We start from the raw sequence: 18483 nt of genomic DNA, 5'->3' as shown, positions 1-18483 counted from the left end.
GGAGCTACCATTGCTATTTTTTTGTGAATAGTTTCAGCTGATTTTTTAAAATAAAATTATAGAATTTCCGATTGTCCTAAAAGGCAGCAGGGTGTTTGTTATGACCGCTCAGCCTGAGCCTCTCGATGTCTACCTCCTCTGGTGAGAACATTTAACTACATCACTTCGCAGTCATTGCCTTTAGGTGACAGTGAATCAGAACCTATAAACCCAAACCAGCAGTTTTATTACAGCAGAATGACTCAGACGTTTCTCTGTCCCTGCCCATCATCTATAAAACAAACGATAAGATAATTTTATATCAATATCTGGTCTGACTGTCAACATGTTCAAAAGTGATATCACTGGGGTTATTGGGGTTAGAAGTAAAGCCTGGCCAATGCCGGATTTTTTCAGGGTTTTTTTTTTAATTTTTGAACACACACAATGCAACATTTTTGTTGAAAATGAGGATCCTTCCTGATGAGGTTTTTTACATGTGTAAAAAAAAAAAGTTCAGCTTTTTTGAAAGTTGCAATACAAACAAGGAATTCATTCATACCATTTGACATTGTGCAATGTGCTATGAACTAGCATAGTTACATATGATAGTATAATAAGGGTCGGGGTAATAAAACTTTGGTGTGACAGACTTCTTAATCTTACATATAAAATGAAAGTTCTAGATATAACTGTTGTAACAGGTTATTGGTTGAAAATATCTGCATGGAAATTCATTATAGATATACATTTCTTATTAGTAATTAACTTAAGAGACTTAAAATAATAATCAAGTTCAATCAAAAAGAGCTTAAATGATGGTGATGAATCTTGAAATTGATGTGCAAAGCAATACAATTAATGTTATTTACCACTATGACAAGTATATATATTATCATTTTATTTATTATTTTTAAATAAAGTGGGAACATTTACAAAGAAATAAGCTAGTAGTTATTATTAAACAGTACTTCGTGGATGACTAATTAGACTATGTATTAAAGACAAAGTATTTGGTGAATTTCTTTACCGAGAGTAACCAGTGGTGGATATACCTGCTCATCCACTCCAGCATTAGAGTCTTACTTAACTGTTCATATTTTGGAAAAAGATGTTATCTTTGTTTGTATGCTGGGAGTATTGAGAATTGATTATTTATGCAGTTGTTTGTTTATATCTTTTACTTCGAGCCCCAAATTGAGTGTCCTTCCGGAGGATGGTCATGGCACATAGTTAAACTCAGCAGAACTGAAGCACAAAATCTAATTTACTCCGGTCCTCGGGACCCTGATGTGAACCTTGAAGCACATACTTTACTTTTTACTTTGTTGAGGACATGAAAGATACCAGCATTATATCCATTTATAATAATTATCAAAGCTTTTTACCACTATAGTCATAGTTCAAAACTACGATTAAAGCATTAAAATACCATTATGATAAACATATTTGTTCTGGTGTAAACTGTTACACAGACCTGTTGACTCTGCTGCCATTAACAGCACTCCTTTACCATGTCATTTGTTTCATAAAGCTATTTATATTCCATTATTTAAATATTGTTATGTTCTGTACTTATTTGTATGTTTTTCTGCCCTTATACTGTTGCACAACCAAATTTCCGTATCTTATCTAATGAGTAAAGAGTAAACTTTAATTACTTTTAATTGCTTGTTGTCATGCACACCTTGTTTTTTTACCATCATCTATCTGTGATTTATGGCTTTACTAAGCAATAACACACATTAACTTAACAAATTAGCCTGGATTTGACTGTGCCACCAGTCGGAAATGGATTTTGAAGCCAGATCTATGTTCTTTCTCAGAAATGTGAACTGTATGGCCCAATTTGATTAGCTATTCCTGTAGTGTGTACCTCGGGGCACTTAGCATGACTGGAGTGCATGAATCTATACATTTAATCCAGTCACTTGGTCTCTAAAAATAGTCAGGAAGGCCAGCCAACCGAGTGCCTATAAAATATCAGTGTCAAAGTGCTTTCATAGAGGGTTTTACTTGTTGTTTGGACTCCAAAGTTTTCTGGGCCATGTAAGTTGTTTCATGAACACAGTGTCCCTTTGGAGCGACTGTCATAAAACAGAGATAAGAGCGACGGGACAAGCAGACACACAAGTACAAGTCATACGACTAAGGTGGCTGCAGGCTGAGTTTTTGTGCCAGTTATTCAGTGGTGCGCCTGACCACCATGCTTAATAAGATAAACTTCTCACAAATTAATTTCTTTCCATCAAACGGAACTGCACAAAATTTAGGCCAGAAGTGAGTGTGTCCAAGGTTTAAGGACTAATCAACAAAATATTCAATAAGCTCTTGAATCTTAATAATCCCCTTCAGATTGCACAAACAAGTAGCACAGTGAATGTAAAAATATCTGCTACCTAGGCAGAAATATATTGTATATAGACACATTCCTGGTAAGATGAAGGCCATAAATGTGGACCATGTGCTTAATCATCCAAACATTCTATAGAAAGATCAGGTACGTAATCCAACAACATGAGCTGTACTGTATATTTACTGCAATCCTTCATATTACTGTATTTCACTTGCATTTTATGATATATATATATATATATATATATACTTTTTATGGATACATGCTGTACATATACTGCATGTAATGAGCATCAGAAAATACTAAGGGGAACATTGTTATCTTGTTGTAAACAGTGAGTCAAACTCTCTGAAAGGTGCATAACAAGTACTTTTGATTTGATACTTTGAGGACATTTTACTGTTAATACTTCAGTACTTTTTCTAAAGTAAAATCTTTCAACCGATTTCTTTTGACAGAGTTGCATTACTACTTTTACTTAAGTAAAACAAACAAGAATTTTTCCTCCACTTATTCTTTGAATATATAACACTAAAAGTTGTTGCCAGCATGTGACTTAAGGGCCACATTTTTGCAATATCAAACAGACTTGATTGATTCAGCAATGAAAATAGGCTACAAATACCCTCAGAACATATTCCCAAATTTGTTCAAAGACAGATTGAGCTAATAATACTTTGCCGTGTTAAAATAAGATTTCACTTACGTATGATCAATTTATAAAATAGGAGCCAGTGATAGAGGCTCAATTACACTATCCAGTAGAATATAAAGTAGTTAAGATGAGCTCCACCTCCTTTTACATAGAAAACATATGGCCAATTTAATAGTCATATTTTTGCAAGGGGTACTTAAACTGAAAATGCTGAATATGCACAATGCATTTTATATGTGCATATATGCGTTTGTGTCCATTCTTTCAGGAAAAGGTGCAATATTTTACATAATTTTATTTTTTAAGTAATCCAAAATCTTCAGATTAGATTACTATTTTTAGTAATCCAATGGGTTTGTAAATATGGTAATTATGAAAGGTGCCACGTAATTTGTGTTGAGTAACTGAGTAGCCTATATTTGAAAGTAATCTGACCCATCCCTGCCAAATGTACTTCAACAACAAGCTGCTGGAATTTTACAACAAGTGTGTCTGAATTGTCCCATAAAAAGAAGAAGAAGAGGGCAGCAGAGGTCTTGGACTGATTGACTGAAACGAGTGGCCGTGTACGGAAAGTTTATGGTTATGTAACGTGAATAAACATCGCAGATCTGTTCGGAAATACATATTTGGTACGTTCTCAAAAATGCAGGAAGCTGATTGGTGGAGCTGAAAGCTAGGCCCCGCCCACGGCGGTTGATTACCTTCTCCAACTTCCGCTGGTCGGCTTCAGTCGTCCTCCGCCCATCAGCAGAGAGAGAAGACGCCACTCGACCGACGCTCGTCCCCTCAGCTAAACATATGGCAAAAACCGCCCTCTTTCTTTCTTTTATCGTTGTGCCCACTACTCTTTAAAAATTCCGCCGAAAAAGAGAAGACGATTTTCCAAAACATTCTGGCCGTTATCTCACGTAAGTAGAGCGGAACACTTGGGTTGAGTTGCTCGGATCCAGCAGGCGGACGTAACATGGCGGGCTCGTCTTTCTGCCTTCTCGCCACACATGACACACCGATTCATTGAATATTGTGTTTTTGAGAAATCTTAACGGTAAATTCAAACGATCAAGTAACGTACGAAGCTATTTTAGCTCCCGAGTGTGGCGTTTATGACTGTATTGTGTCAGTGTTTGGCTTTGTTTGTGTTTTTTAACAAAATGCAGTGCTAACATAAGCTTCTTCGTCGACGTGCTGTCTGTCGGCAGCCAGCTCAACGTTAGCGGCGCTCTTGTTGCCAAGAATATCTCAGCGCGTTTCCTCACGTTGGCGTTTCCTGTGTGCTGTATAGCTGCACTTTAACGTGTGGAAATGTTATATGTTCATTGTATGTGTGCGGGTTTATGGTTTCATGATTTTGTTGTGGTGACGCATTGCAATATTAATATCTCATTTGTCAAGTTGTGACAGCATTTTCACAATCACAACACAACACGCGTGTTATATTTGTAGAGCATAGCAGTAACGCATAATAGTGATTTTAAGAGAGCCTGCTGACATTAATGATGTAGTCAAGATAAATACTTGGTGTTTATTGGGTTAAAAAGACAAGCCACGTAAACGAGCGCGAGAATTGTGCTACTGAAATGTGGACCACATTGACAACAAATGTTCAGGATGCACGATATGGATTTTTTTTTTTCCTAACGGAGTATTAGCTGCTTCTAATGGTCAATAATGATAACTTATATCACGATTTGGAATTTTAAGTAGAACCTCACATTGTAGTTCATCAACACCTGAGGGTAAGAAAGGCTCGGTTCTAATGAGCAAAGCTGGACGATTTAATATTTCAAAACTCTGACCTAACCAAATCTGAATAAGACGACCGTTGCTATCACCAGTTCTGCGATTCAAATGTTATTTTATTATGTATTATACTTTATAATAGTTTGATACTTGGTTTTTATAGAGCATTTTGCCTGAGAATTCAAATTAAATACTCAATACCATTAACTGGCCACCATGTAGATGCTGCACTTTATAAGTCAATGAAAGCCATTTGGCTTTGTATTATCGACCAGTTATTCATCAGCTATAGTTGCATTATCTGACATTTTAATGTATGTGTATGTGTATGTATATATATATATATATATATGTGTGTGTGTGCCCTTCCTATGTTTCTATATCCAATATTATGTGTGTTTTTTTCCTCAGGGCTCCCCTGTCTCTGCACAGGTGTATGAGCGTTACCCAGAGGGCCTAGGGGCGGCTCTTTACCGGGAGCACTTTGACTTCAACGCTGAGCCACCTTGGGATCCTAGCTGATAGCGGGACAGGTCCATCTCCTGACTTGTCCATGTGAGTGACTCTTGTACACACCACGCATGCCTGCTCGCTCACATGCACACACACCTGTAGCAAAGTCCAGAAGCATTGGGCTCTCAGTGGAATTTAGCATACAAACCAGGGTGTGAGGAAACATGTTTTTATTGAGTTTGAAGAGTCTGATTTAAGAAGCCAATAGATCAAAATAAAAGGCCAATGAGGTGTGTGGATGTTAAACATTTATTAGTTGTACAAGAAAGCTCATAAAACACAGAATGGACCACTGTCATTAATGTGTAGCTGTTGATTTTAAACAGTAGAAATGCATGATGTTAGACGTTTATTTGCCTTGTTAAATTAAAATCTTATCGTTGGATATTAATGGTCATGTACTTTGTTTTTTTTCCTCCCTCTCTTTTCCAGTTTGTTGCATACCGGCAGGACCCATTGGCTCAGTCGTGACCTCTTGACTTGCTTATCTGTTCTTTATGATTGTCGGCTTAGCGGAATACGGTTGAGATGAAAGGACTTGCTGACAAACCCAGCTACATCATTGAACTCCTAGAGGGGGGAGTGACCCTTGAAGATGTCATTGACGGACACATCTGCGAGCAGGCTCTGGTCAGTTCAGCTTGCAGGCCTATTAATGGCTTCTGGTTACAGTGGAAGACATTCTTCTAATAGCTTTCATGACACTGTCATCAGCATTTGCACATGTTTTCCCCCTGTTTATTTGATGTGATTTAAGTGGTTGGACCAGTTGCTCTTTGTACTCAGTGCAGCATTCTCCTCCTCTTGTGTTCCCAGGTGGAGAAGAGTGCGTTTGTGGTGGGTGACCTCGGTGCTCTGATGCAGCAGCATGTATGCTGGCAGAGTGTTGTTCCACGGCTGCAGCCCTACTACCCAGTCAGGTGCAACAGCAGCCCGGCAGTCATCGAAGTGCTGGCCTCCTTTGGCCTGGGCTTCGTTTGTTCCAACAAGGTTAGCTTAAAACTTCACAGAATTTAGGCAGTGTTATTTATTTAAACTGCAGAGAGCCTCATCCTCTTATTAAAAGCACTTGGTATTCTGGGGCAATTTCATTCCAAGCACTCAATTGATTACTACAGCCGATGACTGTTATCCCTTTAACTTATGCAACACACTTTTGATTGTTTTGATGGGTCATTGCGTTAATTTCACAAGCGCGTGTGTCCTCTTCCCCGCAGACTGAAGTGAGCCTGGTGCTGGAGCACGGCGTACCACCAGAAAACATCATTCTGTCAGGCACGTGCAAGCAGCTGGCACACATCAAGCACGCTGCCAAGAACAACATCCAGTATCTTGTGTGCGAAAACGAGGCAGAGCTGTCCAAGATTGCTCGCCTGCACCCAAGTGCAAAGTAAGCGATCAAATTAAGCAGCATACCTTTTTCTTGGCTACTTTTAGTCCTTGTGCTCTGAAGACTAATGAAAGTGCATTTTTGTCTTGGGCTGGAAATAAACAGAAGATGGGGAAAGCTGTTATTGTTTATCTTGCTTGGATGGATGTTTCATTCATGATTTGATTTTTGGCTAATGTTCATTTGTTTTTTCGTTGTTTATTCTAGGTTGCTGCTGCAGCTGACCACCGAGGCTCACGCAGCTGAGACCAGCATGGCATTCGGCTTCTCTCTGAAGAGCTGCCGGCACCTGCTGGAAGCAGCCAAGGAACTCGGAGTCCAGGTGGTGGGGGTGACCTTCCACATCCCCAGCTCCTGCCAAGACCTGCAGCAGGCCTACACCCATGCACTGTCAGATGCCCGCTGCGTGTTTGACATGGGGGTGAGTACTGCCTGGGAAATGTTTCTTCATTATAAAATAATGATTCCGTATGAATTTAGTTTTTTATCCCTTGTACTTAATTTGCTGTTTCTGTTCAGGTGGATCTGGGCTTTAACATGAACATCCTGGACATTGGTGGGGGATTTACTGGCTCAGAGTTTCAGCTCAAACAGGTAAGCAGTAAACGGTAGAGATATATTATTTTCGTATCACAAACACAAGTGCAAAGACTTGTTTTCAAATGTAAAACCTAATTGAAGAACAAATGTGTGAATATACAACACTTTTTAAATCCATAATAAACCAATATAAGCTTTAGTTAGTTTAAAAGTACTAGCGAACTACTATATAGGGAAAATCATACACCGTCCCATGCTACTTAATTCTCTCTCCGGTTGTTTTTATCTGGAATCACCCTCTGAATGCATATTTGTTTGTAACTTTACAGGTTGAGTCTGCAGTCAGGCCGCTGCTGGATGCTTATTTCCCCCCACTGTCCGGTGTGCAAGTGTTGGCTCAGCCAGGCAGCTTCTACGTGGCCTCAGCTTTCAGCCTGGCTGTCAACGTGATCGGCAAGAAGGTGTTGACCCGCCACTGGGACAGCCTCGCTCAAGGTGAGTTACTCAATTGTCTCAGGGGTTGTTTTTGTCCTGTGCAGTCTCGTTAAATCTGACCGTAATGCATCCGTCTCTGCAATCTGACTTTTTTTTTTTTAAAAGACAGAATGGTTTGTGATCTGTTCTCAAGATTTTGTACACATGGGTGTAACATAATCATAACAAAACCATGAGAGGTCAAGCTCTCAGTTCGCAGATAATACACTATGTTCTATATTTCTGACATGGTCACCCACTTTATTTTCACAGGTGTGAACAATGAAGATACTGAGTTCCTGTACTACATGAATGAGGGTGTTTATGGCCCATTCAGCCGCAAGCTGCTGGGAAACTCCATCGCTGCCCCGTCAGTGCACAAGGTTAGTAGGTCTCCACCCTAAAGACTCGACCCCATTCAGGACTGAAAGAAGAATCTGATAGGTCTAGTTTAACAGGAAAAGGGGTCATGCATTGAGTGTTTCAGGAAGCGGGGTCACACATGCTTTAGATGGTGGATTATATGGATCTACATAGAGATTCTACATTGACTCTGGGGTTTTCATTCAAAGTTTAGTTATTTGAACATAGCGTTCTCTTGAAGATTGAAATTAGTCATAAAGGTGAAAGACAATTCATGCTACCAAGCTGTACTCAGCTGTACACTGTCAGAAAAAAACAAAAGTGAAGCAGACGCCGCAGAATAAAACTGGAGGCTAATAATGTAGGATAAAGTGACAAAGATGAAATGTGATGTAGAAAATGAGCTCTGGTGCTTCAGGGCAGAATCAACTCACTTCATACACGCCAGACCTCTGATCCTAACAACTATTCATTCATTAATTCACTACTATGAAAAGTTGTGGAAGCTGGATTCCAAATTTTACCAGCCACACAATAGAATATTAGATTGGTATTGATTTCTTTTGGCTGGTGAGTGCAGCGAACCTAGCAGCCACTTGCATCTTTTACCACCATTTGGCTGGAGGCTGGTGCTAACTTCCCACTTGTTTTGGCAGTTACTTTAGAGGAGGGGGCTAGCTAATGTCAGTGAAATAGATAGCTACCCATGATTTTGTGCCATAATCGTATAATGCATTTACAATAAATTCACAATATATCACATAGCTAGGAAACTGGTAAAACAAACTTCAACATATCAAAACTGACATTTGTATAGCAGGTTGCAACCAGGCTGCTCCTTCACCTCTCATCCTTTCAGCACAATGCATGATGGTATATAGTGTTTGAGCCCGCTTTATGAGTTATATTAATTGCAACTGCACATTGGGAAAGCACTATAAAACGGTAAACTCACTACATAGTGGACAACATAGTGATTAGTGAATGACTTCTGACACTGCTGTAGTCGGTAATATTTGCTAGTTTGTAATGGCAGTTTCAGGTCGCTAGTTAGCAAAAAAATAAAGGTTGGGCATTTTAAGAAATCCATCTTTTAGCTACTATGAGAATAGTTTACAAATGATGCATTGACTATTTTTAGGTAATTATTAAGGCTGTCTGCAACTAAGTGTATTTTTAGCCGACACACTCAACTAATCAAAGTTAGTATATTTATTTCACTGAGAATAATCCCTTAAATTGAAGACTGTAATCCTATAGATATTACTCTTCTCCAATTTGCATTTGACATGCAGAATATAATTTTACATGTGCAGCAGAGATGTCGTTAACTGTGACAGAACGTGAAGCTCATCAATCTGACATTTCTGATTCTATTTCCTTCTCTCCAGCATGCGTTGCGTGCTGAGGAGGAAGTTTATCCCAGCAGCCTGTGGGGCCCTTCACTGGACCAGCTGGACCAGGTGGTGGAGCGCTGCCTGCTGCCTGAACTCAGTGTGGGAGACTGGCTGTGCTTCTCCAACATGGGAGTGTGTGGCCTGGAGGAGTTCAGCTGCCTCTCCGGCTCCCCACAGCTGCCCGTCTACTACACTGTCTCCACCTGTGACTGGTGAGTTTGCATGTGAAGCTTCAACACGAATACAGATGTGGTAATAATATGATGAATTCACAGAGAACTCACTCTGATGCTTTGTGTTGCCCCGCAGGTACGAAATGCAGGAGGCCGGTGTGGCGCTGGACAGTGCCATGAAGAATTTCTCCATGGTCCAGTACAGTGCGTAACTACCCTCTGCCCCTGTCCCATATTATATTGCACAGATCCTCCTTAGCCTCTCTTTTCACCATGTGAGAAGAGGGGTCAGCGAGGTGTTTGGGACGGGGGGCGAAATGTGGTCAACATTCCAGCCACCTTGGAAAATGCAGTGTCCTATTATTTCTTCCCTGAATTTGACTTTTTTACCTCTCGAAATGGAATTGGTTGTTCGATACCTCAATTGTCTAAAATTTGATCTGGAAGATGACCTTCTCATCCTCGCTCCTCCCTCTGGACTCAGCAAAAAGAAGCTCAAATGACAATATGCAACAAAATGGACGACTCTTTGGAGATGGGACCCCCCCAACACGTTTGGGGAGGTTTGTTTCCTAAATCAAATCCCGTTTACAAAATGTACAATTGATTTAAATCCTGTTCTCTATTGATTACCTGTTGACAGTCGTGTAAATCCTGTGTCTGTTCAACACCAATACATTTTGTCTGTAGATGATTTTTGAAGTGAAGAATCAACGCCTCGTGTGGATTCTCTACTTCAGACCCCTTATTTTGCATAGTTTAAATGAAATTATGACAATGATGTAACCTATTTCTTTATCGCAGCTCACCTCAATGCATTTTTATTTATTGGATTCAGATATTACTGGGGCAAATTTAAAGCTCCATCTTTGTGTATTTTGCCCAGGTATTATGCTGTGGCCCATCTAACAGTGTTTTCCTTCTAAGATATTGATGTGTTTTTTTAACGCTACATGGATTTAAGTGTGCTGTGATTGCCATTTGTGACCTCAGTGGTTTCCCTTTACTCGAAAGGCATGAAGGAATTGCTGTGGGGGATTCTCTCTACACTGAGCTATAGCTTGAATACAGAGAAGAAGCTGCATACACCCTAATGCACTCCTTGCCTCTAACAGAGAGAGGTTAATCTGGTTTTAAAATGCACAATATCTTTTGTAGGTTAAATAAGTACTGTGACATTTAACAAGGCAGCCCTGATTTTTCAGATCTCACAAGTTTTTCGGGATCTGAAAAACCAGCAAACGAGCTGTTTCTGAAGAGTGCTCAAACGATCTGTATGTGGCAGATTTGGACTTACATGTTTATATCTGTCACATAAAAGACATGCTAGTTGTACACAGACCTCTCTGAGGCTGTGACAAATAACACACCAGACTTTTCCTCATGCCTCTCTGAAGTTGTGAGGGACAAAATGCACAGTCTCTTGTACAGCTAAATGTCTCATGTCTGATGATATTAAAAATGACCTGACTTAACTGCAGTTTTTAAAGAATCCTGCCCTCGTGTGTTACAAATGACTAATGTATTAATTACTTGCTTGTCTAAGGCACTAATGGACCATAGCCTGTTTTTGACTGTAAATTGTGCTTGTTAAAGTAATGAAAGTGATTAATTTAATACATTTCTGACTGAAATCATTCATCTTGTGTATGTGTGATCTTTGGTGTCAAGGGTTGTAGATTCCTACAGACGTTAATGATGAAAGTCTTCACTATTTAGCCAACACATTTCAAAGCCACATGTTTCTGATCTGTTGTAGATCTGGTGTTTATTCTAATTCGACAGTAGTTGCATTTCCTGGAAACTATCTAATCCAGATTTAGGGCTGCTTAGGATCAGTTTGTTGCAGCCAGGATTGAGTTCTTCTTTATGGCCGATTCATCCCTATTTTACAAAGTCTTTAGTTTACAAACAGTTATAGTACTATAGTACTAAATGTTAGTACTAACTATGGTATTAACAGTTGCTTACATTTGAACATACTCCTTGAAAGTGCTTAATTGTCAACAAGTACTATACTGTAATCCAAAAATTAGCATGATTTCAATAATCATTAAAATATAAAATTAAAGTTGATATGAATACCTGGTAAAAAAATAAAAAGTGCCAAAATACACTGATTGCTGTAGGTTTAAACTAAATATGTTTAGTTTAGTTTTAATACAATTTAATTTAAATTGACATTAAAGATGTTAAGATTTAACCAACTGTTAGACCAACTATAGATGCTTTGAAAATAATTGAAGTTTAACATTTTTAAAACAATGTAAGAACCCTGCAGTACACTGTTACTGTCTAGTGTCCTGAGATAATTAAATATATTAGTTAAGATGTATATTACCAGATAGCAGAGCACTACAGCATCATATTGTGCCAGAAAAGAGCATTCAATCAGTGAATACGGCTGCTGCTGTTTTGATCACAAGTAAAATAAACAACAAACAATTAAAGTGAGATTATTAGAGTTCAACATCCATACAACAACATGAAGGATTCCTATAGGTGCTGGAAATCCTTAAACACTTACATTTTAGTGTGACGTTTTCAAGGCTTTGAATAAAGTGCTTAAACTGTCTGAAAAAAATGCTGCCACAAAACATGATTTTGATTATTTATAACACAATAACATCTAAATAAGTGTGATGCTATTGTGAAATTATCATTACACTGTATGTTATTATGTAATTAACCATAGATTAAAGGTGAAAATTGCTTGAATTTGTCTATGGAAAGGGTTCAGGAACCCTCAGTGTGTCCCCTTCATCTTCTTCACTGCGCATTACACTGTTTAAAGATATGGTTCTGAAATCTGTTTCAAACTCAGCAGCCATCTTTAAATACAGCAATTAAATACATTTTGCGGTGGAGATTTGGATCAGGTTGCCGGGGTGACCTGCTGGCGAGAGATGGAAAGGGAAATTTTGGTAATTTCCATTACTGCATGGAAATTTCTGTACATATCCTGTCTGTCCCTGAACCCGACTGTGAGCTCTCACCTGCTTGGGCAGCTTCCAGTAATGTCTTTGCTCTATTGTTTAAAAAGCGTGATGATTTACTGCTGATATTTGTATAATTACTGCTGCTGTATCAGGTGGCTTTAGTCGCTGCTCACGCTGTGCCTCATTAAAATATCAAGGACAGATTCATGTATAATGTGAAGCCATTGATTTCCTCTGCTTCAAAATGAATTGCTTTTCTTTGGTTTTGCATGAGAGGATCCCAGCTCAAACATTGCTCCAAGTGGAGCCATTAAAGCTTCAATTAAGTGTCTCATGTTAAGTGTTTATTAGAGGTGATGGGTGCATGTTAATTAGATTTGAAATAAGATTAATAGATGACATGAGAGTTCTCATACTTTGCCTGTTGCTGCACGTCACTGTGGTCAGAAAGGTTTATTTAGAATAATGGCCCTGGTGCATTTGATAGCGGTGGTGATGATAATAAAATAGCAGACGGTTTATTAGTCTGCAGAGAACAAAGCAACATCTCCTGCACACGCAACATGAGAGCAGCATAAAAACAAATAGACTTTGCAATTACAAGGTAACAGCGGAGACGTGATGGATTATAAATGACTTGAGGAGCATCTTGAATCACAGCCTGTTCACTATGACTGAGCAGGCATGAATGAACTCGGAGTGGGTGGTTCTGATTGGTGGCCTAACCTTGTATTTGTCTGACATGAGCGTTAATCTGACAGTGACGCCGAAAAAAAATCTCTTTCTTCTCTACTTTGGGTTTAGGGATGATGTCATCAGTTTCAGTTGTCCTTCAGCAGGCTTACCTTTGGGAAATGCTTGACTGTCATCAGCTGCAGCACTTTACTCTCTTAATGTGGTTTCTCTGTTTGCCCAGAAAATCAGATCCTCCTTATTTGCTTTGCCTAAACAGAGGGCACAATGGTAGTGATTTTGTTCGTCAAATTTAAAATCAGGTCATAACATCACTTTATAATCAAACTACTTCATGTCACAGAACTCAATTTTTTTTAAAGATGATTTGGGTTATTGGTGTAGATAAATGACTGCATCGATGCCTGAAATGGACCAAAAAATGTGCCAATACCCTAATTCAGCAGTTACATGACATGATCATCCAATGTGCCTTCAATATATTTTTTATTTTTACACATACCTTGTCGGGGTAACCTTAAACAGTCAACTATTCAATCTAAGGAGCCTGATTCAATTGCCTAATGAGTCAAACTGTTGCAATGGTGACAAAAGGGGTTATGAAACAAAGGATCATTTAATTTGTGCTATATGGGGATGCTGAATGTTTGATCTTACTTAGAATTGCTTGATTTCTAGTCTATTTTGGTATCAATATCATTCTATTAATAATACCGTTATGAAAAATTTGTTGTAAGTGTACTTGAGGACAACAATCAGAAGCGCCGGTACTGGTACTGGCCCATTTCAGACACTGGACTGTAATAACATATAGGCTGGTTATACGGTTTAATACCTAATAGTCAAAAATTGTACCAAAGATCGGAAATGCAAGATATAGTAGGTTACGAGTTAGTAACAAATATGCTTTAAACTGGAGTAATACCATATTGTTGCTAAACAAATTGACGATTTGTCTCACTACAAATTGACCATTGGTCATAAAGGTTAATTGGCTGACCAAAGGTCAGACAAGCACCTTGGGTTTTGCTCGATTTTTGTTCATAAATTGCTACGTCAAAAGGCCGAACATAAAAAAATTTTAGGTATCGACTTTCATAAGAAAGATGCATACAAATTTTAAAACTAACTTTCGCCATTGGCTTAAAATGCTAAGCGGGGGTTTCTAGCCGTTTAGTTTTCTTACAATCGTTAAACATAGTAAAAAGTCCCAAAACGTTATGCTATGCTAGCCAAAACCCATCTGACCTATCAATTTCTGTTTCCCTCCTATCAAAATGGTGGTTCAATATAATTGGCTAAGAAAAGTAGCATGATATGACGTCATAGGCCTTTGCCCCACCCATTTAGCTCATTTTCTCGACAGCTCATTGGTTAGCCTCAGTCCTGTACCACGTGACTGCCAGTGGGGGTCGCAGTAGCCACGCCCCCTTACCTAGCTATGTGTTGTAGAATAGAAAAGTCACCTTAACAGGTGAGTTATTACATGAAATTCAAAAACAGAAGTACAAAATCTATCACCCGGATACTTCATAACGATGGCTGACAGTCTTGGTGAGCGAATAAAAAGTTATTCAGTTTTTATGCTGAGAGGCCTCCCATTGGTCAGCTTGTGCTGTATGCAAATGAGGACGGCTACGTCAGATCCTGAACTTGAGCGCCATTTTTTCCTCAATAGGGGAAGAAAGGGACAAAAGCAGCACCAAAAATAACTTGTCTTCAGAGGGGATTTGCAATCGCCGTCTTTAATATTTGACTACATTGTACTAGCCGCGGTGTAGGACGACAGAGGATGCTGCTCGGATGAGTGTCTGTGTGCAGCGCCGGTGGCAGACGCACGCAGATCACCGACACAGTTGAGGGCCGGTGGAAGTGGAAAACGGAGGTGGCACAGCGACAACTAACGTTAACCGACACCGAAAATTGGACGAGGTAAATATTTGCGAGGAGGCTGAGGGCATCCTCAAGTAGTGAGAAGCGGCGTGGCCGGCTTATCGCATTCAGCGTGCTTACCTGAAGCTTTTTAATGAGTCAGTGTGGGCAGCAGACACTCAGCAGTGTTTGCGTGGATGACTGGTTCTTGTTTATAGGTGCTCTAGCGTTAAATCAAACACTTTTACCTCGTTTAAATAAGTTCTTTATCCATCAATGAAGAGCAGGGAATCATTATCATGCATACAGACACTGGGATAGTGAAATCAGCTGTTGCACAGTGACTGCTATGTTATTTGTATTAGTCAAATGCATATGTAGACAGAATATACATGTGCAGCCATGCTTTTATTTTGACTCTGTCATGTTAATGGCAAAGTATAGTGAATTCCAGCGATGCTGTCGGTATGCTGCAGTTAGTATTTTTCTTGCTACAGTGTGGTTATCAGTCCATCATTTATGGATTTTTTTTTCGTATTATCGTTTTCTTTTATAAGCAGTATGATTTGCACAATGACACACCAGGTCTTTTTTCCCCAATTGTTTTTCTTTTTGTTCAGCGGTTTTTTTTTCTCTTTTGAAAAACATATATACTTATTGTTTTGCTAGTTTTGCTAGACAATGTACATACAAATAACAAACGTTACAATTGCATTACAATTACACAGGGCATTACAGTGCTCATCCTAACGGACGCTTTAAACAAGTTTTCTGTGAGCATCAAGAAATGTATCTGGTGTCTCTGTGGTGGGCCTTATGTTCAGTCCATGGTCCATTTTTCATTCTGATTGTTGGACTCTCAGTGAATGCGTCTTTCCATGTCGTAAATTTCCTCAACAGGAGGCTTATTCAGATTTTTGACAATATAATTTAAACACAAATAGAACATATGGTGTTTTTGTTTTTAAGGAGGAACTTTTTAAAGGAGAAAGTCAGACATGTAGACATGCTATCATAGCTATACATATAAACTGATAAACTTGCATACATATGGAAAAAAATGTAAGCATAAAAAAGGCCATTTTGGGAAATGTGCCCTTTCCATTTCTGCCATATTATCCCAAATTTATTCACTTTATCTTCACAACACAGGTGTTTAAAAACAATTTTTTCATTAACATAAGTTGATAAGCTTGTTGACATGTCTGCTAGTTGTGACACATACTGCACTTATTAATTGACTGCAGCTAATTGTGTTGATTGTGTCTGCCATTATTCCCAGTGTGAGCTAATTTCTGTTTTCTATTGTTCATCTATACAGTGTCCAATCATATACGGGGCTGCAGTAAAAACTGGATTTGAAACTATTCTACTCAAATTGTGGTTAGTTGTGAGGCCTGGGAATGGGAAGTGTACTCAAAGACACACAGAGGATAAAATGTTTAGTTTAGTGATATTTCTTCATGGCTTTGGGGTAATATTTGTCTTAATGCTCCATGATATTAAAGTCTATTTTTTCTATTTTTTAACAAGGCTTGTGAGGAATAATGTATCAGCTTCCGGTTTTAAATATTGAGAAGATCCGAAGGGCACGCAAGGCGGTGAAAAACATCCTTGGTGAGATCGGCCTGGAGGACTGCCAGAACCTGTTGAAGGTATGTTTCATCCAGGGATCAACTGAAGATGCCTTTTAAGATTTAGAGCTGATCTAAAGTTAATAGAAAAGTCTAATTAATACTAATGCATATATATTTTTATTTTTCTAATAGCTCAACAAGATCCAAATACTACTAACTTTGTTATAATGATCTGTGTATATAATTAGCATTTCATAAGCAAAACATAAGTCAAGAATTACAGACCTACAGTCTGCTACCCAATCTTATTATATTGAAGAAATACATTTGATGTGTCAGTTGACCGTTTAGAAGTGATAAGGATAAAATCAGATCACAATATTTTTGGCCAAATATCTAGACAACAATATTGCAACATTAATAGTAAGGTTGACTTGATGCTTTCACAAAATATTTGCATAGAGATTTTTGATATATAATCATCAGTAATGTGTCTATAATGACTAAGTGGGGAAAGGTAAATAACAGAAGAGCTGGTTAAGTTGAGAAAATGCCATCATTTTACGGTAATGCAGCCTTTATAATCAGGAAATGCACAATAATGCATCAGCACTGTATTATGTGCAGCAAAAAACGGATGAAGGTTGGAGTATGCACATTTTAAAAGCCATCTTTAAACGTAATAAAATCAGATTAAAAATTTGCTCATCACATTGAAAGAGCACTATGGAGAGGGTTTTTGGTCTTTGGTTGTTATGGAAACAAGTGGGACTGGGTGAAATGATGCCATTTTATAGAGTCACAGATTTCTGTGGTATTGGGCTAATGTGGATAATGTTGCAAATCAATAAGCAGGACAGATTCATGGCGGATTTACAAGATGTTTTTCAGATTGCAGAGAATTTACACACTGGTAGCATCCAGCGTGATTAAAACCTGCGTTAAGAATCACAGTCGTTACACGTTTCAGCTATTCCTTAATTACACAATATTTATGATCACACAGGTTTTACATAAAGGCCAGAATTAATGACATACTGTGTTGAGCCACTGGCACTTGATTTCCTTTGCATCTTGTGTAACTTTATACTTTACATGTCATGGGTCTAGTAACTATTTAGTTTAGTTGTTTTTTTATATGTAAAACATATACAATTAGTTGCCAGTTCATCAGGTAAATTCACCCTTTAAGAATATTTTGTTGCAGCTGCTGTAGCATAGTTGTTTTGCATTGTTTTTTGAGGTTTTTGCATCATTCTGTAGCTTCCCAGTAGTGTTCTTATTTATTCATGTCTGAACATTTGATTTTAGTTGAAGTAGCATTTTTAGCATCCCCTGAGATTTACCATCACCGGCAGGTAATTGCGTCAAAGCTGAGTGATTCTTATTATCTATATCTTTATCTTGTCTCTTCAAGCTGTCTTTATTTTTTGCATTAGGGTTGTATGAGGTACTTACCAATAGTCTGTGTATTACCTGCAGTAACTAAGATGGTTATTGGCAACCCCCACATTTAACCCTAGTGTCTCACTAGGGATATTTTTGGCTTTTTATTTATTTAAATAATTTTGTGTTAATGCACATACTATAATTATATATTCCTTTAGAAGTTTCTTATAATGAGTCTATAAAAAACTGGGTAGCCAAAATACAGACAGTCAACCCTTGAAGGGAAAATTCACCTCTTTATGTGGATGTCCAATCAGTGTTGTTGGTAAATATAGTCCACTTGATGGTAAATATAGTCCACTTGATGGTAAATGTAGTCCACTATGCGCAAAAAAAATGAGATCTCCTGCTCACGGAGCTTTGCTGGCTG

The 18483-nt window shown here is 38.5% G+C and overlaps 2 protein-coding genes across 2 annotated transcripts in view; both read left to right on the top strand.

The window, feature by feature from the left end:
- Positions 1–3732: 3732 nt before the first annotated feature.
- On the top strand, positions 3733–11220 carry azin1b (antizyme inhibitor 1b). Its single transcript, XM_059350298.1, has 11 exons — positions 3733–3901; positions 5145–5288; positions 5679–5876; positions 6063–6236; positions 6464–6636; positions 6844–7057; positions 7156–7230; positions 7506–7671; positions 7924–8033; positions 9405–9622; positions 9720–11220. The coding sequence occupies exons 3-11, from the start codon at positions 5775–5777 to the stop codon at positions 9793–9795; spliced, it is 1308 nt and encodes a 435-aa protein (XP_059206281.1). The 5' UTR covers positions 3733–3901; positions 5145–5288; positions 5679–5774; the 3' UTR covers positions 9796–11220.
- A 3647-nt stretch (positions 11221–14867) lies between these two features.
- The window catches only part of adnp2b (ADNP homeobox 2b), a 9463-nt gene continuing 5847 nt past the window's right edge, over positions 14868–18483 (top strand). The window contains exons 1-2 of the mRNA XM_059350398.1: positions 14868–15147; positions 16621–16742. Of these exons, the coding sequence (XP_059206381.1) occupies positions 16635–16742 (108 nt within the window). The 5' untranslated portion in view covers positions 14868–15147; positions 16621–16634. The remainder of the gene's footprint in view (positions 15148–16620; positions 16743–18483) is intronic.

This window comes from Centropristis striata, chromosome 14 (assembly GCF_030273125.1).
Source record: "Centropristis striata isolate RG_2023a ecotype Rhode Island chromosome 14, C.striata_1.0, whole genome shotgun sequence".
Taxonomy (NCBI): domain Eukaryota; kingdom Metazoa; phylum Chordata; class Actinopteri; order Perciformes; family Serranidae; genus Centropristis; species Centropristis striata.
The sequence above is the reverse complement of the archived record's forward strand: the minus strand, read 5'-3'. Positions and strand labels throughout refer to the sequence as shown.